Below are 27401 nucleotides of genomic sequence, written 5' to 3'. Positions count from 1 at the left end.
GCTCAATATTTTGCTCTTTCACTTCAGGGAAGCTAATTTCTTTCTCATCATCTTCAGGGAACAGACATCAACAGACTATATCAACACATAATCCGTGCATTGCCTCATTCCCCCGGGGTTAAATAAAGCACTACAGCAGTTCACAAATTTTCAGTGTCATCTTCTTATTCATGTATGTTTCCATGAGAAAAGTGCACAATTTACTTTCTCATTCTATTGAGCACTGAGAAATCTCCCTGAGCAAATGTAGCAAAAACCCTGCTTTCTTAACAATGTGATGCAAAAGCTATTGGAAAGTCCATATCTCCAACATGATTTATAGCTAATTACTACAACTTCTTCAAAACCCAGCTCGCTTACGTTAGAGACTTCCAAAGCACTTGGAATATTCTTAACATTTGTCTGCTGATGAAGTGATAAATCCAACACATTCGTGAAAACACCCCAAGAATGCTGATGTTTAACGAGACAATATTTTTTTGGCCACATTTACACTGTACTGAAATACGCTCTCTTTATAAAATCACACTAAAATGCCCCAGCAGTATAACTTCTCGACCAAACAACTTTATAGTGTCAAAAGACAAAATTGGTCATGTTCCATCCTTCTTTCTACTCTTCTCACCCCAGTTCTGCCTGTAAATGCAGAAAGCTAATCTTACTCACCTAAACAGAAGAACAGAAAGAATTTTAGCTTGGTGCATAGAAGCCATAAAATCTATATGAATAACTCTTTTGACTTTACACAGTTTAAAAACATGAAAAGAAAGAAACCATAACTGAAATCCTTTGCTTTTAGTGAGCATGTTCGGTGAGCACAGATCCACAGCACACCACACAGCGCATTTTGCAAATCTGCTTCTCTAAAGGTCAAGTTTAAATGGAGCTTGACAGTTTTGCTACATTAAGTGGTGCAATTCTGTTTTGTTTCAATATTCCCACCTCCTTGCATTTTAATCCTTATTACTTCAGTTCTACAAAATCCCCTCTCTCCCACTACTTTTGTTCGTACGACTGAATGTTCAACAACACTGCAGTATCTGATTAGAAAACAAACTGACTACATTGGGAATTACCAGGCGCTGAGCCTTCCAAGCCTAAAACCAAATCCACAGAGTTAATGCAACAATAAAACCTTTACAAGTGACTAATCATGAGATTCAAAGCAGAACGCAAAGTTGTCCTTCACTACCAATTGTAATTTTCTGCATTTTTTCCACAAATATGACCAGAAGTTTCAGAACGCAGTTGGCTTCATGTTACTTCTTAAATCATAAACACAGGCTGTAGGGTACAACCTGATAGTATCGTTAGTGCACTATTATATTTTTCTAAATTATACTCAAATAAAACATTTACATACAATGCCCGTTTTGCAAACACACCCATTTTCACCCACTGAACTTCTCATCCAAGAGCCACAGGATGGATTCCAACACGTGCAGAGCCATATATGTGAGAGAACAATAATCATTATTTTTTTGGTACTGCGTATTCATGTACACAAAGTTTTTTCCTAAATATAAGAACACCTCCCTGCCTCTTTCCATTCTAAAATTACAGAAAATTGGCATTTACTCAGTATTTCCCTTGCACCCACTGACAGAACAATTTTCCATAGCTCTGGTATCAGAAGATCCCAACACCCGAGCCTATTTAACCACTCAGGAAAGCATGACATGAAACATTCCTGAAAAGAAGCTCTCTCTGCTTATAGCACATAGTAAATAATTGCTCCTGACTCTCCTTATTGTTTGCAGGTTTATCTAACATTCACGTTGCTCACTTCAGTGGAAAAGTTATATACAGCTCATGCTGCCTTTCCTTACATGTAGCTATGCTTTCCAGAAAGCTGCAGTTTGACAACCTCTCACTATGCAGGCTAAAGGAGTCTGGCTGTGGTGACCCCAAGAGGCAGCTGACCCACAGTCACAGAACCTCAATTCATATGAAGAGCAGATCCTCTGTTCATAAACCAGTTCTTGTGGTACAAAAAGATATTGGTGTAATACTGAGTAAGAGCTTTGAGCAACAACAGATTAATTAACTCAGCGCAAGTCAGGGCTGCTTATGCACTGTATACATCTTATTTTTATCCTTTTTTTCAAATGCAATTAATTGCCATTTTGTTTTATCACTTATTCGAATGACAAACAACCTGGAACAGCAGTCAACATAAGATTATACCGAAAACCTAGAAGGCTGGAAAAGGCTAGATGACATCAATATTTTTGCCCTGTAATTCTGTTGTTATTTTTTCATATTTTCTTCTGCATCACTTTACATGAACTTCTGCACAGTTTTCTATCCAGGTTCTTAAATTCTATTCCATGCAACTCTGCTTTGACCCTCAACATACTTTCTCTTGCTCCTTCTGGGGATTTTACACGCTCTTTAATGATCTTCCACATTCTTCCTCCACCCCACAGATGTTTGTTTATTTCCCAGAGCAGTGTCAGTCTTTCCCAGCGAGCTGGAGCAGCAGTGCAGTCTTCTCTTTCCCCCAGTCTCTTTCTTCGAAGCATGGTTTTTATCGGGCTTGCTGCTGTCATTTCTCACTCCTGGCACATCCCAGAGAATGCAAGCAGGCGGAGAAGTATCGCAAAAAAAGCAAAGAAAAAAAAAAAAAAAGCACAGAAACTAAGACCAGATGCTGCCAGAGGTTGAAAAAGCAGAAAGTGACTTCCTGTCTAGCAACCCCAGAGCTGCCAGAAAAAACATGGGAATTCCCAGATCCCTAGCACAATATAAGATATGGGTGCATCTACTTTTAGGGTCTGATTTCACTAGCGTTTTAAAATACAGTTTTCTCTGTTCTTGATCTAACAAGGAATCCAGAAAAAAAAAATTAAAAATGCCCATGTCTATTTATACACAGCAAAAAACAAAGCAGTATATGATAATACAGTTTCATAATACACTTCAAGCTGTTGTAACGCATTCAGAAAAAGCCTCAGCATGCAGGCAAGCTTGGTTCTACCATTTGCACCTTGTTCTAGGTGGATGAATCTTCCCTACTAAATGTGCATTCAGGGAAAAAATAAAAATTAAAAAAGATAGAATTGCTGTGATCTAGTATGAGCATGGAGCTGTATACAAACTGCTTCCAGGAAAACCAAGAATAAATCACTGCAGCAGTCACTCCATCGACGTACAGATTTTTAGCAGCAAAAATTTCTCCAGTGCATCTTTAAGTGTTTGTATGTGCCATAATTCTTGCACTGGGTAATTTCTCCAGTTCTGAAAAGACAGCTGCTGGAAGGAAGATCAGCAGCATGGGCCGGGGCCAGCGGGGGAGGCATGAAAGCACTTATCAAGGCATTTGAGAGCAGCGAGCTCTTGGAACAACATGAGAGTCGAGGGTCATGGGAAACAGAAGCTTTGCTCACCCTTCTTCCTGGCAAAGTCTTCTGCACTTGGGCAACAAAGTAAAACGTTTTGAAAGAAGAGAAGGAGGAGGAGAGGGGGGAAAAAATCAAAATGTGTATATTTAGGTCATTAAAGAAAAAATACTACCACTTTGCTTTAAAGGAAATGAAACACTTTCTGTATGAAATTCTTCTGAGCTCTTGGAGCTGAGGGATACAACGCTTGATTAGGTTCCTTTGATCAGAAGACTAATATTACAGTCACATGAACTTCAGTACTGCAGATAACAGCACATATTTATTTTTTGCAAAAACACACACGGACATAAGCAGCATTTGTTTACACACTCAGATATGCACTTCCAGACAGGGAGGACAGAGCTGAGACACCAAAGTGACTAGTGCATTGAAATGGCTCTGAATGCCTCCATCAAATTTGGCCTGAAGAAATTTCTTGCACTCAATCAAACAAGGAGCTGGCTCGGTACTTAGCTACTTTTCACTGCTTAGGGAGAATGCATAGCAAACATCAGATTTATACAGCAGACAAGTTCAATGCACTCATTACAGCCCTCTTCTACCTTTCAAAAATGGAAAGTATTAAGAAAAAAGATGGAAAGATGAAAGCAATGGAAGTACTTAAAAGTCCTACAGATATGTTTATGAGAATGTAAACTTGCATTCTAGTAATGGGAGAAAAATAATCAAACCAAGCATGCTTCTTTAAATAACAAAATCCACATCCATGAATGGGTCTCACTGTGTGAGCTCCTGTGTGTAGAGCTCAGGAACCAAGCATTCCCAAGAAGTCTGCAGTTTACCCCAATTTGCATGTGATGCTATTTCCTTTGCAGCTTGGAAATACTTTCTGTATCTTGCTTGCTTTCCAGTTGTACTGCATTCAGAGAGGGGAAGGAAGAAACCCCATAAAGTGCAGTAATCATCTAAGTACAATAACGTATCAAGGAATAGGCTCTTTGTATTTCATGGGAAAAAGAAGCATCTCTTGCATGCACTTCACAGGAATCTTGTACTTCTCAAACAAAACAATGAGCTCTAATTATCTTTTCTGCTCAAGTTTGCCCAGTCAAATGACTTCTAAGAAGCACCAACCAGGCATTCATGTATCTCATCTGCAGGATTTTTTTAATTTTTAAATTTTTATATTCTCTGGGATTTTGTTCTGCTTTCAGCCCTTAAAAGATTTAGGAACATATGACAACATCCTCTTGTTACCGTTCTGGTAGAGAGATAGCTTTTAATTAATAATCTCAGCATCCATTAGTGCCAGTACTGTTTACATCATGGCATTTCTAATGAATTCTAAACTTACTCCTGTCACTCTCAAGTGAGATTTTGTCATTAAACCATCTAACTAAAAATGTTTTACTACTTTATATCCATGCCTAGTTAAAAAGCAAATAGAAGATTAGCAATTACTCAAAACTGGAAAAAAAAGGACAGATATATCATAACGTACTCCACCAATCCATAACAGGCTGCATTTGAACATCGTGTGTGTGTTTGGTCTTCCTCCCTGACACCATCCCAAAACTGCTGAGAAAGACACAGGAGTATGTGACAAGGGTAAAAAAATGGTAGAAAAATCTTCTTAAAGAAGTGCAATAACACTCGTCAGCCTGAAAAAGACAGCTGAGGAGTCGTAAGAGTTCCAACAAAATCAGAAGCAGTACAGCAATGGTGGCCATCTCTTGAAAGTAAAAACAAAAGGCTACTTCATAAAACAAAAAGTGAGCTCAAACAACATGAAGATGCTTTTCATAAAATGCATAGTTAAATCATCCAACTCTGCCACCGGATACTGTGGATATTACAAATGTATGTGGGTTCAAGAAAGGACTAGAGAAGTTCACAGAAGAAAAATCTGTGGAGAGCTATTAAAGGCATAACCTCCTGTTCAGGAAATCTTCAAGCCGCAAAGCACTGGAGGCAGAGGAAGTATCACAGCATTCTTGCCTTGTCTTATCCCTACCCTAGACATCAGTGCTACGTGTGAGAGAAAAGAAAAAAAAAACTAACTCACAGCACAGCACTTACTCATATTTAGAGACAGGATGTAAGGCCAGATAAATCTCGGGCCTGACCCAGTGTGGTTGTTCTTATGCTCTTCATAGGAAGATTTGTACATGTACATTTTGCAGTACACCGAGTACCCCATCAGCTGTTCACCACCATCCCAGGAGGAGGCTGTCGCTCTCATGGCTGAACCAACTCACCTCTATGGTTAAGTGCTCTTTTAGCTGCTTCCCTGCAGGGTAACCTCCTTTAACCAAATACAATAACAAAGGAGAAGAAGCTATGTTAATGCTGTGACACTAAGGATCATGAAGATGTTCCATTTTGCTGGCTGAACTGTGGGAGATGTTCTTCAGAGGGTAAGTGACGATGGATAGATGGAGGATGTATCGTCCTTAACTGCTCCAAAGACAGCGGAGTGCACTGCTATTCCTTCAGTTATGTTACATGCCTGTCATCCTTCAGCAGAAGCTTGGTTAGTAATCTGTGCTACTGAGCATAATTTTAAGCAGTAAAAACTAGATGAATCGGTAGTAAATTAATAGGTGACAAAAGTTGACTTATGCTACCAAGCAAGCATTCAAAAGGCTGCCACAGAACACTGCCCATTCCGCTTCACTCCTGCCACCTTCAGTGCTCACATACATGTATTTTCTTTACCCTTTTCCTTCAAAACTTTTCCTAACTTAGCTCACAGCATGAGGGCAGTCACCAAATGAAAAGCTATTCAACGCTTGTTTTTTTTCCTCAGAGTTCAGTTTTCCTCAATCCTCTTCTCCTCCCTGTATTGCTTACTGCATACCATCCAAATCCTGTAATGAATATGGAATTATCTCATCCTTCATGCAAGCCAAGTCTATAAAGACAGCAAAATAAATGTATTTCTTTGTAACGTGCACCACCATTGCCCTATTTAACAGATGGAGATGCTGAAAGCAAAATTGCCTGAGGCCACACAGCACACTGATGATTCGGCAGGCCTTCCAGGGCCCCCGCTTCATGCCCACTGCTCCACATGCCATTCCTTCAGAGAGGAGACATTAACCAGAGCTGGAAAGAATGCAGCCCCTCACACCTCCCTGTCCACATGAAAGATGTAGCTTCTTTTCTCCCAAAGAGACATAATATTAAAAAAATAAGTTTTATATTAAATAGAGAAAAGAATCCTCTAACTTCATTAAGAAGAAAGCAAAACAAAAAACACTGATTTGATCCGTCTAACACAACTCCCTATAGAACATCAGTGCTCCGTATCTGTTTCAAGTTGGTCTCCAAGAACATGAAGAACACAATACACACAAGCTTACTTAACAGTCACTTGCTGACATGTAGATCAAGCATCTTTTTTTGGAACAAAAGACAGGACAGAGCAATTAAGGTTTTCACAATTGATCTTTGATGTTTACTAATTAGAGCAGTTTACATTTAAATAGCTTTAACAGAGAAATATGAAAAAACTTATTTCTCAAAACCATGGTAACTCCCACTACCTGCGAGATCTGACTCTGTAACCTCATCAGCTTAATCTCGCCAATCAAGAAAACTGAGTTGCATACTTTGTTGCATACTAGCTCCAGAGGAAGCCTGGGCAGGTTTTCTCCCAGGGAAAAGTCACTTGTTACCATGTACAAAATGAAACTGGAATAGCTGATAATGATGCTTTGGGAGAATATCCACCCATCTTGTTTATACACACAGTGAAAAGCTTCAGTAAGTCAACAGGTCATTGGGAGGATGAAAGAAAAAAGAATAACACAGCAACACTCTGAACCTGAGCCAGTAATTTGTTATTAAGTCTTCATAAAGCAAAATCCGGCATGTAACCCTAAGACTGTACTTTTATCCGAAGAGTGACTGCAAAATTTCGCTGCTGTCACCATAAAATCATTTTCTCTCCAGCATGCCTTAACAACTTGTGCTTGCAGCATCAGGTTTGTGTGGCTCACAGCTCACTGACTGGTTGGATTTCCATTATAGCACACTCTCCTCTCCCTTTCCACAATGAAAAGCACCTCAAAGGACTTTTAGATTCAGTTTCAAAAGTCTAGCAGTCCTTAATATTTTGACCTCTTTATCCTCAATTTAATACAAGTGGGAATATTTTCTCAAAGTTACAACTTTTATCAAAAAAAGTGGGAAACCTTAGAAAGATTATTAAAAAGTTCTGCACTGGGATGCAATTTTGAAATCATCGATTCTTCTGAAAACAGAACTAGAATTCTCTGTAGGGGAAAAAGTTGTTCATTTAGTCTAGGAAATATTTATGGCTTCCACTGAGAAATAGGAACTGAAGTTATAGGGCAAGTACGAAAGACAGATTTTGGAGCTTGCTCTCCAAATGCAGCATGTGAAATGCTTAACTGCAAGGTCTGCTTCTTTCAGTGTGTTCTGTACAACTATTACAATGCTTTTCCAAACATCGGAAGTAAATATTAATCAATGAACAGCCTACAAGTTTTTGTGTTACTCAGGAGAGTACACAAACAGCCAAGTAAAACATCTTCCTCCCAGCTTCACTGACATGAGTTTACAGAGTACATTTAAATATCAGCTGCTTGAGGAAAAACATATAGCATTAAACAGATTAAATATAATTCATTTGCTTTAATCCCTTCATTTGTGAAGTGCCCTTGCTGCTAAAATGGCTAACGGTATTCTTGGCTGCATCAGGCAAAGGATCATCAGCAGACTGAGGAAAGTGATCCTTCCTCTCCATTCAGCGCTGGTGTAACTGCACCTGGAGTCCTGTGACCCACCAGTACGAGAGATGTGCACACACTGGGAAGAGCCTGATGAGGGGCCATCAAGATAGGGAAGGCACTGGAGCACCTTTCCTATGAGGAAAGGCTGAGGGAGCTGGGACTGCTCAGCCTGGAGAAGAAGAGGCTCAGGAGGGATCTCCGAATGGTTGGATGAGAAAGTTAAATATTTAATTGTACAATATTAATTATAACCTTGGTAAAGACTGTGCTCACTATTAGTGTGGGAAGTAGTAATTCATAAATAGTATGGAACAGAGAATTAATATAAAGGATGACATATCCTCATTGCACATTATTTTCCTGTTGGTTTTGGAGTACACCAAGAAACATATGCAGGTGTTAGGGAAAAAAAAAAAAGCACAAATTAACTCAAAAGAGTGGCTTACAGTACCAAATTCTCATGACATTCAGGCTGCCTTTATTTTTTTCCTCCTATTTCAACATGAAAAATAAAACTTCCCTTTAAGAAAAACAATCCAATAATAACCCTCAAAAATTCTTCCTTAGCAACAGAATTAAGTTTTCACTGTAAGAAGTCTGAGTTTTCCAGTGGCTAACAGATTACACAGCTGCTAACTTTACAGGTTTGTATATAGCTTCCAAAAAATACACCTAAGGAAGTGATTTTAAAATTAATTGGTTTTTGCTACTGAATAAAAGAAAAATGTCAGAACAAATTTCTGGGTGTGCACTGAAGTCAGATGCTGGTTTTCACCATCTCCCCAAGAGAAGCAAAGCAGGACGGCTTTAGACAGTTATGACTATTAGAGGCTTTCAGATTGAAGTTGTGATAGCTTTCAAACGTATGTGTGAGTGACCATCGCAAGAAAAATTAAATAGAAGAACATGTAGTGCAACAGCACAAAACAATACAGTTATCTGAACATTTCCTCTTCACTATCATCTGCATGGCTGCAAAAGGCCCTCCTAAACCCCAGCCAGATCAAACTTATCACTGACACAAGTTATTTTAAAATTAAAAGCAGAAGGCCATGCAACACAGATAGCATTCATGCTAATAAGAGACAATCTGAAAACTACAAGATAAAGCTTTTCCCTTCAATAAGAACTGTACAATAACAGAATGACACACCTAGCATTAACTGGAAGTAATGTGTAAAAGGAAGACTGCTGTAACAAACTCAGAGATATCAGAGGCATGCTACATAGTCTACATTAAAAAGTGACAGGTAGAAGAGTTATTTGTTACTTGGCCTTTAAAGAATAGCATTTCATCATTTAGTTAAACACTGCAGCAATCTCCATGCACAAGTGAGCAATTTCATAATACAGACAATTGTGTATCTGAGCTGAATTTTGACCTCAATAAATATGTCTATACTATCATGACAAGTTTTCACAATGGTGCATGGATTGCTTTTTTCTTTCGGCCATGACACTTTAAATCTTAAAAGATAAACAAAAGAACAACACTATTTAGTTTCTAAGATTCTGAAAAGGCATTATTTGTATAATTCTCCCTTATGAGTACATCTTGAAAAGAAATCCCAAGAACGAATTCTGAAGCAGGATGCTTCTTCCTTTTTCCTGTCTCTGGAACACTGAAGACTGAATCTGGGCTGACAATTTCTGGTTAGCTTAGAAGCACTGTGGTATCTCCTCTCCTTCTGAACACCTCCCACATCATCCCTTCAAATATGTCTCCGTATTCAAATGGTAGCACTATTATTGAGCTTCTCTCTGTGACTCCTGAGAAAAATTACATTAGCCCCCAAATCAATCTGATATACCAAAGGAATAAAGTAAGTTTTCTACACTCGGTCACATTACTTCTTTAGAACTCCTTGGTCAATGCCTGCTAACAGGAACCATTTTTACTGCCCTCATCTGAATGATTAACAAATGGAGCAGCCTGCCCTTTCAGCAATTTTCAGTTTAACAAGAAATTATCAGAACTGTGAACTGCAAATAAGAAAATCCCTCAAACAACACAGAATAACAGCTCCAAAGCCACTTTTCCTCTTGATATTATCCTTTCAAATATTTGCAGATACCTGCAACAAGACACTCAGAAGACAACTCAAAAAGAGGAAGTGTGTGGCGGACAAACAGGAGGCTGTGCTGGCCTTCAAGAAGACCTGGACAAACTGGAGAGCTGGGCAAAGGGGAACACAATGAGGGTCAACAAGAGTAATCGTAGAGTCTTGCAGCTGGGGAGGAATAATTGTATACATCTGTATAGGTCAGGGGCTGACCTGCTGGACAGGAGCTCTGCAGAAAATGACTTAGGGGTCCTTGTAGACAACAGGTTGGCCATGAGCCAGCAGTGTGGGCAAGAAGACCAATGGAATCCTGGGATGCATTAAAAAGAACATGGCCAGCAGAGCGAGGGAGGTGATTATCTCCTTCTATTATGCCCTGTTAGGGAACATTTGGAATACTGTGTCCAGTTTGGCACTTCTCAGTTCAGAAAAGACAGGGATCTCTGGAAAGAATCCAGGAGAGGGCCACAAAGATGAATAAGGGCCTGAACACCTCCTTCATGAGGAAAAGCTGAGATAAGTTCTTCAGTCTGGGGAAGAAAAGTCTGAGAGGGGACTTCATCACTGTTTAGAAACATCTGAAGTGTGGGAGTCAAATGAAGAGGGGAGAGTCTTTTGAGTTGTGCGCCATAGCACAACAAGGGGCAATGGGCACAAACAAGAATACAAGAAGTTCCATATTAATGCAAGGAAGAACTTATTTACTGTAAGAGTGACAGAGTACTGAAACAAGCCCAGGGAGGTGGTGAAGTCCCTGTTTTTGGGGATATTCAAGATCCACCTAGACATTTACCTGTGCAAACTGCGGACTCGATGTTCTCTAGAAGTCCTTTCCAACTCCTACAATTCTGTGATCCTGTGAAAATACTGAAGGATCTGGAATTGACAGAATAAGCCCACTGGACTGCTGCTGCAGCTGTCAGTAATCAAAGACTTGAGTTGTTTGTAGCTTCTTTTAACAAGATCTAGCTTTAGTAGATTTGCTGCATAATCACCATTAACATTTCTCTTTCATGCCAAATAACCCATCTCTGGACCTCAGAGAGGCCTTAATATTTAAGAGTAAAATAAAATTAAAAAAATCTGGAGATCAGATTAGAAAGAGGGTTTCAGCAGCAAGTAACATTTTTTACTGTCTTGAAAAGCAGCAGAAGGATGACACAACCTTAATTGACAGGGAAGTGCAAAGACAAAGGAAAATGAAATGAAGGAAGCACACATTAATGTACATGAAAAAAATCATCTCAATTACATCCACACAGCGATAGGATATACATTATACATTACATCAGTAATACACATTATCAAAAAGGACACAGTCACCATAAAGAACGCAATAGGAAAAGCTACTTTTCTCTCATAGAATAAAAATTACTTTCACCAGGTAACATAACAAAGTATAGGACACAGGACGAGCATTTAGAATAGGACAAAAGAACTCCCCTCCATGCAGCACACACACGAATCACAAAACTCATTGCTCACCCTCACAAACTGCTGTGGTGTCCAACAGAACAACTGGTTTCAAAAGCAGGTTAGATAAATACATTCCTGAAATAGGGTTATTTGAAGACACTTGGAGGAACTGTAGCAGAATTCTACTGTAATGGAGAAGTCCTCCTACTGTATTAAAAAAAGTACTGTAAAAATATCCATCTGTTTTAAGATTCCGTCCCATAAAAAAAAAAAAACTTTTTTAAAAGTACCAAAAATAAAACAAATCCAAACAACTTTAAAAAATATTATTAAATGCATTTCAGATAGTCACTTTTTTTTGTTTTAACTCTAAACTAAAGTCATGTGTGGGAACTAACATGGAAATGAAATGTCTCATAATATGTAACTGCCCCATAAATACACATACACAGCAAAAGGCAGGCCATACTTAATTACTATCTGTGTAGATAGATACAAGCAGAAGCTAAAGAAGATAAAAGCTCCAAAACCATAGTCTTTATCTTACTGAATAATGAAGAAAATAAGAACTGGTCATACAACCACTGTAATTTTCAGTATCTGCCAAGAATACAGACATGGAATTTGATACAGACAAACTCCAACCCACAAGTGAAGCGCATCACAGTCCATATCCCTATACACTGAACTGAGAATCCGCTGTACCTCCCAAAGGAAAAAATATACCGAGATTTGAATCATTTAATATTTAGAAATTAAAAAAAAACTGAACACAAAAACTAAACAATAACAAAAAAAAAAAAAAAAAAAAAAAAAAATCCTACCATGAACAGTACTACTAACAGCATTAATAAACTATGGTTCAGTGCAAAAAAAAAACCACTGCCACCGTGTATTTTATTCCATTGGTATTAATGTTGTTGTCTAAGTGCCATTTCAGTTTACAATGGGACAAGAGAAACATCTGTCAGCATGAAATTCTTAGGGGTACATTAAATGTTCGAGAAAATACTGCAAGACTGACTTCTTATCCAGCGACACATTGCTCACAGTGCTTCATAATAACTGCTGAAGACAAGTGACAGAAGTAGACACGAGAGTAGGTTTTTATTGGGCAACAGTCTTGAAGTCACAAGGTGTACTGCAAATTGGAGCTTTGCATAGAGAACAAATCAAAAGGACCTGAATTGCCAACGAGTGCAATTTTGACACTATGTATAATGCTATTTTACTGGAAATACATTTGGAAACTGTCAGAAAGCTGGTGGGAAAAAAAAAAAAAAAAAAAGTGATTGGCAATGTTATTTTTGCAAATTGACAATGACTACCACTCCCAGGCAGGTTAGGGACATGTTGTATTAAAGAGCAAAAGAACTAAGTAAACAGAACAAGGAATTACACCACTGCTAGGCTGTGGCAATGTAAATAAAATATGAACCATTTGATCTCTAATTTGCTATCTTTTAACTTCAATCAGAAGACAGTAAACAGAAATAGTAGCATTATATACATGATTATTGATAGGTATAAGAAAAATCAGAAGTTCTTCAGTTTGTACTGAACCAAAGGATTCAAGTGAAGGAGAACTAAGATAGCTAAAAACTAAAGAGTGGATCCTGCAATTTGTTGATTACATTTATTAGCAGCAGAACCCATCCAGAACTCATCTCTTGAGATAAGAAAAGAAGATTTTCTATAAAACTTGCTTTTTCCATTCCCAATGAAACAAGAAGGAAAAAAAAAAAAAAAGCTAAACAAATTACTTGAACATTCATGTTTTTATCTTCAGTTCTATACTCTAAGGAAAAACTTAAGGTCATAGGTGGAAAAGCACTTGGGGGCTCTGGTGGATGAAAGCTTGACCTGATCCAGCAGTGCAGGTGTGCAACCCAGAAGGCGAACTGTATCCTGGGCTGCATCAGGAGGGGTGGAAGAAAGGGCAGAGCAGGTGACTGTCCCTCTGTTCTGTCCTCATGAGGTCGCATCTAGAACTACCTAATGCCTCTCTTGAAAGCATCATAAAATATGGGCACTGAACTATAAAACGTCCTCAAGGTGCATTCTCCCAAGTCTACATACCTTCAAGTAATGTAAACTTGAAGACTTGATGGTAGACCAAAAAATTGTCTATGTAAAGAAAGAAGGAATGAACATGACCTAAAAGCCCAGCTGAGCAGGAGTTTGGGTATTAATACCTTAAGTCCAACAAGTAAGTGACAGTGATCTCAACCTCATTTGAACAATAGCAATCCAGAAGATTTAAGAGTTTTCATGAGTACTTTTTATTCCTATTTGCAATATATTTTACATATTTATATATAAATGTTTTATTAACCACTGCACATATTGTTATCAAAAGTTATAGTTACTACTACCTATTTTTTCAGTTTCAGCATCCCTTTCAAGTCTGATGGTAAAACTAGGAGAAATGCTGCAGTTAGTTTAATAAGCACCACAAATGCATGAAGAACTTATTCAAGACTCATGAATCTCTATCTAGGATTTATTATTACATATTTAAAAACTGGATATTAGGATACATTACCTTTATTTCATAAACCTATTGCTGTAATTTGGTACTGAAATAACAAGGAACTGAATGCACTTCAGCAAACTATCACTGTAAGAGCCCTATCTGAGAGGGGAAGAAAGCTCAAAAGTCACACTTCCACAATTCCAAAAAATAAAACTGTTACAGAAGATATGACAGATGTGCCATGCAAACAAATCTTTGCTGTCACTGGTAACTTGTACATTAACTGCTGCTGTAATCTGACGTGCAAGCAAGTTGTCTCTGCCATCAATATTTTCATGCTATGTCACCGTTTTCCTCTACTGACCAACTTTTGTAGTTGCTTCAAATTCCAGGTTCCCTGTTCTCTGCCAGCATGAGCATTCCTTACATACGTGTATCGAACCAAGTCAGAGAACTAAGACACATTAATAACTACTCTGCACAGATCAGCAGTTAGTTTAGTACCCTGATCTGGTGGAGATGGAGCTGAATAAACAGCAATGCTAATACCACTTACAGGACAAGAGGGAGTGGAAACAAGGTCTGAAGAAGCAGGGACAGGCATTGGAGGTTTAAAGTTTGTTTGGTTAGTAGTAGATCTGGTTAAAAAATACACATCAAAATGTGACTTTCTAATAACCTCATTTGGTTAGAAATTCTGGGACAACTTCTGGACAGCTGATCCACTCCTCACTCTTCCTCATGGGAGAGGGCAGAGACTGAAGTGTTAGAAGAAGAGATATAGAATAAATAGATAAATAAATATTCAAGTTTAATGCATAATAAGTTTCATGAATATATAAATTAAAAAAAAAAAAGTCTGACAAAATAACTTCAATAATTCCATGTCTATTTAGTATAAAATTAAATGGAAGAATAACAAAAAGAAAGCAGCTTGTGACAAGGAAAGCTGTACTCAAAATTGATAAATTAAGGAGTATGCTCACATAACTAAGGAAATATATATTCATCTTAAAGAAACAAATAGTGATCCAACAGGCCAGTCAGTCTCATCTCAGTCCCTGGAAAGGTGATGGAACAACTTGTTCTGAATGTCATCTCCAATCAACTGAAGGAGAAGAAGGTTACCAGCAGTAGTCAACATGGATTCACCAAACAGAAACCAATGCTCAACCAACCTAGTAGCCTTCTATGATGTCATCACTGGCTAGGCAAATGGAGGGAGAGCAGGGGATGTTGTGTACCTTGATTTCAGCAAGATGTTTGACACCGCCTCCTGCAACATCCGTGTTAGGAAACTTAGAAAATGTAGCATAGATGGGTGAACGATGAGGTGGATTGGGAACTGGCTGACTGGCAGAGCTCAGAAGGTTGTCACAGAATCATAGAATGGCTTGGATTTGAAGGGACCCCAAGGATCATATGGTTCAAACCCCATTGCCACAGGCAGGGCCACCAACCTCCTGGTCCTAGACCGGGTTGCCTGGTGCCCCATCCAGCCTGGTCTCAAACACCTGTAGGGATGAGCATCTAAAGCCTCCCTGGGCAGTCTGTTCCAGCAACTCATCACTCTCTCTGTGAAGAACTTCCCCCTGACATCCAATTTAAACCTTCCCTCCTTGAGTTAAAAACCATTAATCCTTGTCCTATCATCAATAACCCTTGTGAAAAGTTGATTCTCCTCATGTTTATAATCCCCTTTTAAATACTGTAAGGCTGCAATGAGGTCTCTTCACAGCATTCTCTTCTCCAGGCTGAACAAGCTCAGCTCCCTGTCTTCATAGGAGAGGTGCTCCAGACCTCTGATCATCTTTGTGGCCATCCTCTGGACCCTCTCGAACAGCTCCACATCCTTCTCATTTTGGGGGCCCCTGTCCTGGACGCAGCACTCCAGATTTGGCCTCATATGGGCAGAGTAAAGAGGGACAATCACCTCCCTGTCCCTGCTGGCCTCTTCTGATGGAGCCCAGGATACCAATGGCCTTCTGAGCTGCAAGAGCACACTGCTGGCTCACGTTCAGTTTTTTATCCACCAGTGTGCCCTTGTGGCTAAGAAAGCCAGTGGTATAATGGGGTGCGTTAATAAGAACAGGGCAAGCAGGACAAGGGAGGTGATCCTCCCTTCTACTCTGCCCTGGTGAGGACACATTTAGAATTCCCAGTTCTTGGCTTCCCAGTCCAAAAAAAGCAGGGATCTCCTAGGAGTCCAAGAGAGGGCCACAAAGATGATTAAGGGCCTGGAGCATCCCCCATATGAGGAAAGACTGAGTAACCTGGGTCTGTTCAGCCTGGGGAAGAGAAGACAGAGAGGGGATCTGGTAAATGTTTATAAATACCTAAGAGGAGGTGGGAGACAAAAAGATGAGGCCAGGCTGTTCTTTGTGGTGTCTTCACTCCAAATACCCAAGCAGAAAAATGTCATTACCTGACATTTTCCAAGGCCACAAAAAAAAAGAAAAAGCCAATTCTGCAACGTATTTATTGTATAGCGTGTGGTTACTGATGCCGTCAGTGAGTGCCCTATATCCCACAGTAGTAAGTTGGGGTGGTTTATAGTTGGGAGAAGACATGCCAAATGAAGGAATTTATATATTGTGTGGCATAGCTAACAGGGAACTGTCTGAAACTTCATTCCTAACATACAGAATGACACAGGAAGAACCATCCTTTCTTAACTGATTGCCTCCTGTGCCAATGAAGGACACAAGTATTGCAGCTCCTGTTTCTTCTACACATTCTCTTACCTACTGGTATCAGCCCAATGGAGATGGCCTTATCCTCCACAAAAATAAATAGGAAATGAGCTGTTTAAACACATGGTTCACAGATATCAAAGAAATATATGGTCATATAAGTGTGCTAGGAGAAAACAAAGACCAACATTTATCAAGATGCAGTCACAAACCTAACTAATGAACTCTATTTCGTCTGTCTACTGTAAGAGCTCAAGCAAAAATCCCTTTTCTGACTTACAGACATGCTTTTAGAAGACAGCAGGATAAATTCCAAACTTTGTTCAGAATTGCTGACCTGTTTTTAAATCAGCATATGCCTGAATCTTCCATCATGCATAAGAACTTCAATGAGCAAAATAAGTCAATCACTCCCTCAGTGTTCACAAAGCGGTATCAGCAGAACTGACTGTGGCTCCACAAGAGCTGAGCTCAAGTTCACAGCTAAGGAAAGCAGTTTTGATTACACACATTAAGAATTTGCTTTAAATGAAACTAGTAAAAACAACAGCAAATGATAAGAAAATTAAATATGATCAACAATAACTACTTGTGCTATTGATTGGAGGCAAAAAGATATATACGAACAAACTTCACTGCATCCCCAACTACAGGAAACCAAAGGGTGAAAGGAAGATTTCTCTGAAGCACAAAGAATAACTAAAATAAGAGTCTTATTTGTCCTTGTAACTCTACAAGAACAACACACTGAATCTTCTTACTTCTACTTGTTATTTGGTTTGTCCCCTCTCCCTCCCCATTACACTTATTTCTCCTACAGCTCTTTTACAGAAGAAGAATAATCCTGCTGGCGATAATCTAATTCCACTTACTTTTGTCTTTCAGTGAACAGAAGTTCCTTTTCAGACAGTACAATGCACAGCCAGTGCGCAAACCTCTCCTCTTTGAGAACCTCGATAAATACTAAATATACAACGCTGTAGCAAATATCAGATGTACAATGTTGGGGCACTTTGTATCCCACTTGAGTACTACACTAAAAGGAGGTAAGACTTCTGAACGCATGCAGAATTTCCTCACTCTTTTCCCATGCTTGAATCATACTAAGAAAAAACATCACTGCAATGTGTTGCTGCAGCTTCTGGTGTCCTGTGAAAGTTAAGTTTGCATAATTCAGGATAGGGAACCAATTAAAGTTGATAACGTGACTGATATGGAAAACCATACCAATATAGCACAAGGTTCATAATGTGCTGTGAAACACGTTATCTTTCTAATGAAAGTTATTTGCACTTCAAAGGGGACCAAAGGGAGTTCAGCTCACACCCCAACAGTACTCCGATTCATATTAATAGGGAAGAAGGTGGGGCCATTTTTCTTAAGTTCAATGTTTACTTTATGGGTACTGCTTATGACATCCCCAAACTCTTACACTTTTCATCACGTTTGAGGAATTCACAGTTCCAGATAGTCAAAAGAAGACCATAAACAATGATTTCAATTAATAAGCTGATATCCCACAGAGGACAATAAAAAAATCAGACCTGTACACATTACAATACTATTTCTGTTTCTTCTATTTTTTTCTGCTACTCCCCTGAACATTTAAAAGCAATTTTGAAAAATGACCAAGAAACCAGAGAAACTCTTAGCAGAGAAGACAGGAACAGTTTGTTCAGTCTAGCAAAGGGTATGATTATTCCACAGGAAAATACAAATAAACAACAGTGCAGAAGAATTGAGTGAAAATAAAATGAGCATAAACAAGTTAGAATTTCCAGATTAAATTTATTTTTATTAAGTTACTCAACCCTCAAGAGTAACATGGTTTTAGAACAGTCTTCCAGGAGAAACAGTAAGGACAAAAAGTATTTTTTAAATGGAGTTTGATATGTAGGGATTACTTGATACAACACTAGCAGGAGATTGAATTTAACAACAAAGAAATCCATGCTCCTAAATGCCTAAGTTCCCCGTATTCCAAATGTAAGTATAATGGCAGTTTTGAGACTATGAAACAAAATATAGAAGCAGTGCCATAGAACTGCTTCACATACCACTTCAGTAAAAAGGACTGCATTGTCCTCTACATTTTTGACAAGGGACAAATGCAAAGTTATTTACTATTACAGGAAATTGCAAGTTGCTGTAGCGCTTCTGCCCACGAAATCCCAAGAGATCTATATAATTTCAGTGACCACAGCATCATATTTTCCATTGTAGTAAAGACAATATTCATGAAGCAGCTGGTTTCTTATTAATAGAATACATTACTCTTATTCATAGCAAAAGAAGCATGTCATAGACAAAAAACCAGCTGGACCATTAAGAAATAGATTAAATTTGCTCTTTTCAGAAATCACTTTAGAAGTTTGAAAATCCTAGTTTAGAAAAAAATTGAGCAGAATTTTCTTATAGCACAGACATCATTTCATACGCCATTTGAAACTCTAAACTGCTCCTCTGGTAACCTGACATCATGCAATTACAAGGCCTCTCTAAAGAATACTTGCCTCAGTTTTAAGGCACAAGAACACCCGTGCTGAGTCACTTAAAGGCTTTATTAACACAGCAGTGGTTACTGATATCATGGGAATTCCCTTGCAGGCATTCTTGGTTCAAAATCAAACATCATGTGATGGACAGAAAGTACTGTGCTCTGTAACAGACCACCACATGCCAGTGCTTACTTTCTCAACATATATTTGTTAAAGATAATATAATGCAATACAGACTGCAGCTGCTTTAAACACTAGAGGAAGCAATTAAGCTCTTTCTCTGGCCAAGAACCAGCTTATCCGTGGTATCTTTGCAAGAAAGCATGAACACTGCTGAAACTGTTTGCAAGAATTACACTCACAATCTGCAATCGCTTCGGAACCGGCAGCAGGAGTTGAGCAGGAGGACAGTACGAAAAGCAGAACAGTGGGGGAGCAAATGACTTCAAAACATAAATACAAATTACCAGGTTTTAACTTCTTTGCAGGAAACGTCTTCCTCCTTTTGGAAGAAAATTGACCACTTATTTAGAGACTAAGAGAGCTAAACTGTTGTGCGCCATCTCACCTAACTTTACTGAGGAAGGCAACTTCAGCATTAAATAATGTAATCCATTCACAAAGGCGGTGTGAGTTATGTCTCAGATTCTCAGGACGAAGCTGTACTTATATTCCAAGCTCACCACCACAGTATCACATATGGAATATGAAGCATTGGTTGCTTTACCCAGAATTTAAATTAATAAATGAGAATAACTGCTACTGAAATTCAGTGGTTATTATTCAATGAACTCATTCCTGCCCCATTTGGGATCTGGAAAAAACATTTTAAAGATACAATCACATGAAAACACACAAGGCCAAGATATCTGGGAAAATGCAGCTCTTTGGAAAGATAGATAAAAATTCCCAAGATAGATAACAAGATCATAGATTCTTATGCTATCATTTTGTTCTCGTTTTTTTTTTAGCCCGTGGAGCCCAAAGGCTTCAGCACATGAGAGGCTCATCACTGCACTTTTATAATTAGATTTATGAGTCAAAAATCATTCCTGAATACCACATGTCTAAACAGCTTAGTGAAATAGTCTTTTCTGTGCAGAATTTATATAAAAGCACTGATAAAAAGACACAGTCCCCTGCAAATAAGGTGCTTCCATCTCATCCCTGTTTCTCTATGTGTTATATAACAAAATAAAACTGAGGATTTTATGTCCCATTTTTACTAGGAGATTCGTAACAACTCCCTCTCAAAAAAATAAAAATTAAGACTGCTAGTAGTCATAAATTCCTAAAGATATCTGTTAAATCATACTTATCCTGCACTACAGCTCTGCACTACCATTTAAAACACTTTAGAAGGCATGGCATTACTTAAATCAACCACAGATACACTGAACTTTTGGTAATTGTACAGCTGAAATCTTTGAACGCATGAAGTTGTAGCTAAAATAGCAATTAAGGTGGAGAAAGAAGGCCTTAAAATCAGACAGCAAAACTGAAGGCTTCTGGACAGAGATAAGCCATGAGATCAGTTGTTCAAAATGCATTATTACCTCTTTGGACTGTTTGATACAGTATTCACTAAAACTCTGGCAGAACAGTATGCCTTCCTATAGAAATTAAAAGCAAAAAATTGTAACGAAATGCTCCATATGATATATGTGAAAACCCCCAAAACTAGACTGCATTTTTTAAAAGGCAATTAATGATAAGGAATGAAATTCCAAAGCATACTACATGCAGACATGTACAAGAAAAACGGACTTGAATTTTAACTGAAAATGAGCAAGAATCAATGGAAAGGAAAAAAATCGGTTTTGATTCATGAGTCCAGCTACAGATTGACTTCACTAAACTAAGCAATTAAGCATAAGCTGTTTAAACATGCATCTATCTGAAAGATCTTTAAAATTAGCTGCCTGAAGAAATTACAAAATCAACAGCTGGGTAACCATTAATAATAATCAAGAAGGCTAATTGTACCAACAAGATTATGTTTTTTAAAAAGTGTGTTGGTGGAGTTCTTGTTGTTTTTTCTCTTAACTTATAAGTTCAAGACAAGAAAACCCTCCCACAGATGCATCAAATAAAAATATTTGATCCTACATAACTGTACCTACATACAGAGGTGAAGTCTCTGCAGAAACATAACTTCTAAGACAGCATATGCATCTTTTATATGTGTAAAATGAGCCTTTCTTGAAAGAGTTCTTGAAAGAGCAGTATATTGAGTGCCACAGTTAATTTTAAAATTAAAGGTAGTGCATCTCTGAAAGCACAAATTGTAGGATAAGGCTGAAGTAAGCATGATAGCTATACAAAAGTGAAGTTATCACCCTACTAACCTGGAGCATACAATCTGTGCTTGTTTACTGTACTCCCCAGAAGTTTCACATATTTAGAAAGATAAGGAGACAGTGCAAAATACCTTAGGGAAAAGCTGCTAAGGATTTGACATCAATCCTAGCATTATTTGCTCTCACAACAGTCAACTGCTGCTTCAGAGAGCACCCTGTGAGTCTCGTGCACTACATTTTCCTTTGGAAAGAAGGATTCTTGAGAATGAATGTAGCAGAGACACAATAAAGCAAAATGTGACCTCATCTTGGGGTCACTCCATCAATTAAAATGCAAAATGGTCACAAGCTACAGTAAGCATATCTGTTCTACCTCCAATTTGTGTCAGTTCTCTCATCATATATTTTTCAACTTTGCATTTTTACCGTCACTGTTTAGATACTGATTTGTGAACAATAAATATCCTGTACATTGTTATTTAATATGAAAGTTCAATTCCGAAAAGCTGTGCTTGCATCACAGATTCAATTAATATCTTACATTTAAACAATTTAAGAGATTATGTAATTTTCTAACTGCATTAAGTAAGCAGTTATTCTGTCTCTTCCTTAAGTGTGATTAGGAAGGAAATATTCCAAAACTTATTTCCGCTAAATCTCCACAGGACTCTGAGTTTTTTCCCCTAACAAAAGTGATCCTCCAAAATGACATGCAAAGGCAAAATCATAGATCACCTGAAAAGACAAACCATGGTAAGTACTGCTTGCTGCTCAAGGCTGGTGGATTATTAAATCAGGACCGGGCACAACAGTTCAGCACTGAAATCAAATACTTACTACACCATTCAATTAGATTTTCAAAAAGAGAAAAAAAAAAAACTTAAATATTTTAAAGTTACAAATATTTTAAGCTCCACTGATTTTGATGCTAAGGCAGGAATAAACAGCATGTTTTAACAAATCAAAGGTTCTCTACTCGAGAAATCCCAGGATAGTTCTACTTATATGGCCACTGCACAGCATCTGCATGGAGCCTGTACACTATAAAGAAAGGATTTCTATTTCACTGAGAAAAAATGCAGGCATTTTCCCAGTTGTCCTAACACAGGAATGGAGGCAGCATTGAACGTGTGGTCACGAAACTAAGGGATTTGAAGTGAATAGAAGAAATATTTCTTGCTATGCAAGAGCAAACTGCTTTTTCTTAAGGCTAAAAGACATGATAGGCTTCAAGCCAGCATTTTAAAGTTGCATACAGAAAAAAATAAGCATCATGTCAACCACTGTAACATTTGAATTAAAAAGTTTTGAAGTTGAGAGGACTTGGAGGTTAAGTAGTAATCATGTGAAACAGAAATAGCACTTGTCCTTGAAGAGGGTCAGAACTGTTAAAGGTCTGAATCTAGCAAGGATTTTCAAGTAGTCTCCACAAAGATAACAGGAAAACTCACTTCAAAATGAAGGTCTAAACTATTTCTCATAAAGAAAACTCATTCTTCAGTATTCTTTTCTTTGACAACTTAAGAAGAAAGATGTTCCAAATCAAACATCAATAACGAAAGCAGTCAATCTCCACGCCAAATAAGTACCCATGCAGCATCCTCTCCTGTCCTTACTCCTGGTATGCACCACCTTGGAGAACCATGTTTGTAGGAGTACATTTTTATTAAACTAACACGTTTACCCAAACTCAGTCCTTCTGTCTGATGGAGAAAGGTTTTTAATAAAAAGAAAACCTAAGAATCAAACTTTTTTATGCTCTGGTAGGAAAAAGGTACCACTGAGTTTCTGTTTTTTTACATATAGATATATATGCGTACACAGACACAGAGATTTTCTGTGTAATCTATCATCTCCTATTCTCTGGGTATGGATACAGGAATGTATTGAATTTAAAACAAATTTCTAATTTACTTAAGCGGTTAGACATGTATCCAGCTACTCCCTAAAAAAAGAGACAACTCTGGAAACACGTGCACTTCTATGAGAAATGTCTCAAAAAAGCCAGCAGTTGCTTTATTTAACAACACCATACATGAGCTGTGGGAGAAAGCACGGGACATGCAGAAGCACAATTAACATTTAATTCTGCTGCCGGCCAAACAAAATCCTCAGCCTGACCTCCTGTTCAAGACAGGAAGACAGACTTTGAGTTCAGACTGAGTTAGCATGCATTCGACCTCCTCTGAGCTAAGACAATAGTAGCAACACTTGTTCCCTGAACACATAAACAGCAACACTGCTACTCTTTGACTCCATAAATCTGGCAGAACATATCAATGTGGCAAATACTTTAAGGATTATTTGAAGTGACTTCTTTTCCCTGGAACACCACACATACAGCACAAGGAGCTGCAAGCCGTCACTCTAGGTGAAGGAAAGCACTGGGTAACAGATGAGAAGCAAAACCGACAAGTAGGTGACACCAGCCAGAGCAGAGGGGCTCTGCCCAGCCCAGCACTGCCCCCGCGGCTCTCGGCTCTCGTTTTACTCTCTTCAAAGAGCGAGGGCCGCTTCCACACGGCGGGACGCCCGGCGTTCACCTCTCGGAGCTTCAAAAGGATGGAAGCGCTCATCCTCAGCTCGCCTACGGGAGACGCGACTAACAGCGATACCGCTAAGTTAAAACAAATAACCATCTCTTCGTTTATCCGCGTGATAAATAGGGCGATATCCTCACTGTTAAGAGCTGCGGTAAGGAGGCTTTGACACGAAGGCTGAACGAGGGAATGCGAGCCGCCAGCCCGGCCCCGACAGCCGCCCTCCCCTCGGCGCAGGGCGCGGCTGAGCCCTCAGCCCAGCTCCGGGGCTGCCGCCGCCGCTCACCCGGCCCGGGCGAGGCGAGGCGAGGCGAAGCGGGGCAGAAAGTTGCCGAGAGCTTCTCTTTCCCCGTCGGCCGGCAGGGGAGCCCGCTCCCAGAGCCCATTCAAACAAAAGAAGCTCCTGCCCTGCCCGGCCCCGCCGCCCCACTTACTCCGCAGGGCCCCGATGAGGAGGCTGCCGTCCTTGATCAGCTCCTTGATGAACTTGTTGGTCCTCTCCAGCTCGATCTCGTGACACTTCAGGCGCTCCCTGAAATCCGGGCTGTCCAAGTACGAGTCGCTGAACTCCAGCGTGGGCAGCCCCATGACAGCGACGGGCGGCCGACGGAGAGCCGCGACGAGAGACGGAGGAGCCGAGCACTGAGAAGGGGCTCCCGGCCTGGCGGGACAGGCGGCGGCGGTCTGCCTGCCGTCACCCAGCTACATGCTGCCCGCGGGGCTCCCCGAGCCGCCGCTCCGCCGCTTCCGGCAGCGCTCTCTCTTCCTTTCTTCCCGTCCCTAAGTTCAGCCCGAACCTCCCCCGGCCCGGCCGAGGACGCCCTCCCCCCGCCGCAGCATGCTCGCACGCCAGGGACGCAGCCCCGGCAGCGCCCGCCCCTCGTTCCGCGCCGCCTCCCCCTTCGCGCTCTGCCCTCCGGCGGGGCCGGCCCGCAGCGGGTACGGCCTGCAGGGACCGGTGCGGGTAGGGCGCGCGGTCGGTGCTTTACGCAGGGCTTCTGGAGGGCGGGGAGGCCCAAGGATAACGTTCCTCGTGTAGAAGAGAAGGCTGCGGGAGGCCTCGTTGCGGCCTGCCAGAACTTGAAGGGGGCATACAAGCAGGAGGGGGACTGAGATTTTACACGGGCAGACAGCGATGGGACAAGGAGGAGTGCCTTTAAACTAAAAGAGAGGAGGTTTTGGTTAGATGTTAGGAGGAAATTCTTTACTCAAAGGGCAGTGAGGCTGCCTGGAGAGCCTGTGGGTGCCCTGTGTGTGCCAGGCCGGTTTGGCTGGGGCCTGGGCATGCTGATCTTGAGGGGGGCAGCCCTGCCCATAGCAGAGATTTGGAGTCAGATGATCTTTAAGATTCCTTTCAACCTAAGCCACTGTGTGCTAACTGTAGGAGAACTCCAAGTTACGCATTTCCAGTAGACATCTAACAACATGTGTTAAAAGGAGGCTGTTTTTATTCAGCAGACTGGTGGAGGAGTGCAGGCCACTTTTGCTGAGAAAAGGGGATCTGCCACAGCTGGAGGAGGTGATGCCTGAGGTGGCCACCCCATGTGTGCCAGCATTGCCCAGGGATCTCTTGTGACGCCCAGAATGGGCATGGCCTGACTGCCTGGTGTGTGTGTGGGCCGGTGGCAGGAACATTCACACAGAGGTGGATAATGAGAATAGAGAGCAGCAAAGGATAAGGGAGGGAGGTGTGGGCCAAGGAAATACAAAACAACAGCTGGGAACGCCCATATTCTGCCGTAATACTTGGTTGTGTGTGTGGCTGAGCCAACTGTATCCTGAAAAGACTTAGAAACTGTAAGCTCAGTTACTCAAATAAAGTGGTGTTATTCAAGTGTGCTAGTGGGTTTATCTCAGAAGCAATTTGGGTGATTCTTGTATGTATACCTGGAGTAGTCCTTCCGTACATATTGTGACAGTAAGAAGTATGTATACAAGTGCATAATGCATGTACGTGGTTTCAAGGAGAGCTGTCTGTAAACACACCTTCAAGTTGGCAGTAACTGCAATGGGAACAGTCATCAACGCTGTTCACAAAATTACTTCAGCACTACCCACTTTTTGCCAAAAACTGCTTTTGAGAAGGTGATACAGCAGCTGAAAGCTGCTTACTCATTTTGTCGTCTTCACACTTCACACCGAAGTGTGTTCCAACAATTGATCACTCTTCACATGGAGAAATTCTGCCTGATATCCAAGCTAAACCTCTCCTGTCACATCTTGAGTCCATTTCCTCACATCCCAACATTTGTCATTTGAGAAAAGAGACCAACATTCTCCTTGCTATAACCTTTTTCACATAGTTGTAGAGAGCGATTAGGTCTCCTTTCAATCTCTTTTTCTCCAGACTAAACAACCTCAGCTCCCACAGCTACTCCTCATAACAACTTTTTTCTAGTCCCTTCACCACCTTCATTGCCCTTCTCCGCACATGCTTGAGCAACTCAATGTCCTTCTGTCACCGAGTGGCCCAAACTTGAACACAATATCTTAGCTGTTAGTCTTACCAGTGGATAATGAAACAACCACTTCCAGGCACCAGATCATTAACAAAAATGTTAAACAAAACTAATCTCAGTACTGAGCCCTGGGGAAAACCAATGGTGACCAGCTGCCAGCTGGACTTAGCTCAGTTCACTATGACTCTCAGCCTGACCATCCAGCCAATTATTTACCCAGCAAATTGTACAACTGTCCCTAAGCCTGCCATATGATAGCTAAAGCTTTCTGTCATAAAATAAAATATTGATGTACTTCCTCATTCTTATAGTTCTTGCCTAGATCTCCTGAAATTTGATTTCATCTTACTTTATCATGGCCTACTGTAATTATACATGGAACCTTTCTAAGCCAGATTGATGACTACACTACTGCACTACAGCTTTTTTTTTTAACAATGTATTTGTCTCTCATGGCCTAATTGTGCCTCTTACGTTCACTAATTCACTTTTTTAATCCACCAGATCCCAAAGATTAAGCAGAAGTGCTCATTGGTCCCAAAAATAAGTACTTTGCATTTTAGTTTAGAGCATTTATTCCAGTAATCATGATGACTCATTTCTTTCTCTATAATGTTTTCATCTTCAAAAGTTCCAGAACCACGTTTCTACTTTTGGAATCAGGATCATGAATGGAAATGTTAATGGACCAAGACTAAGCAAGTCCTCAGCAATGTTTGCTAAGAACTTCCCTCCAGCTTGACATCCTCCATCCACATAACTTACTTCTAACTGTTTCCATATGTTTCTCAGAATGATCCCATCTTTCTTAGCTGAACTGAGAATTTCCTAGCTTGCAGTGTGTCACAT

The 27401-nt window shown here is 40.0% G+C and overlaps 1 protein-coding gene across 1 annotated transcript in view; it reads right to left on the bottom strand.

Moving 5' to 3' along the window:
- The window catches only part of ARHGAP42 (Rho GTPase activating protein 42), a gene marked incomplete at both ends in the record, with an annotated part of 153761 nt that extends 129080 nt beyond the window's left edge, over positions 1–24681 (bottom strand). The window contains one exon of the mRNA XM_079548751.1: positions 24528–24681. Within this exon, the coding sequence (XP_079404877.1) occupies positions 24528–24681 (154 nt within the window). The remainder of the gene's footprint in view (positions 1–24527) is intronic.
- Between the last annotated feature and the right edge of the window lie 2720 nt (positions 24682–27401).

The sequence above is a fragment of the Tetrao urogallus genome (genome assembly GCF_951394365.1).
Source record: "Tetrao urogallus genome assembly, chromosome: 1".
Classification (NCBI taxonomy): Eukaryota; Metazoa; Chordata; class Aves; order Galliformes; family Phasianidae; genus Tetrao; species Tetrao urogallus.
This window is presented reverse-complemented; position numbering and strand designations above follow the sequence as displayed.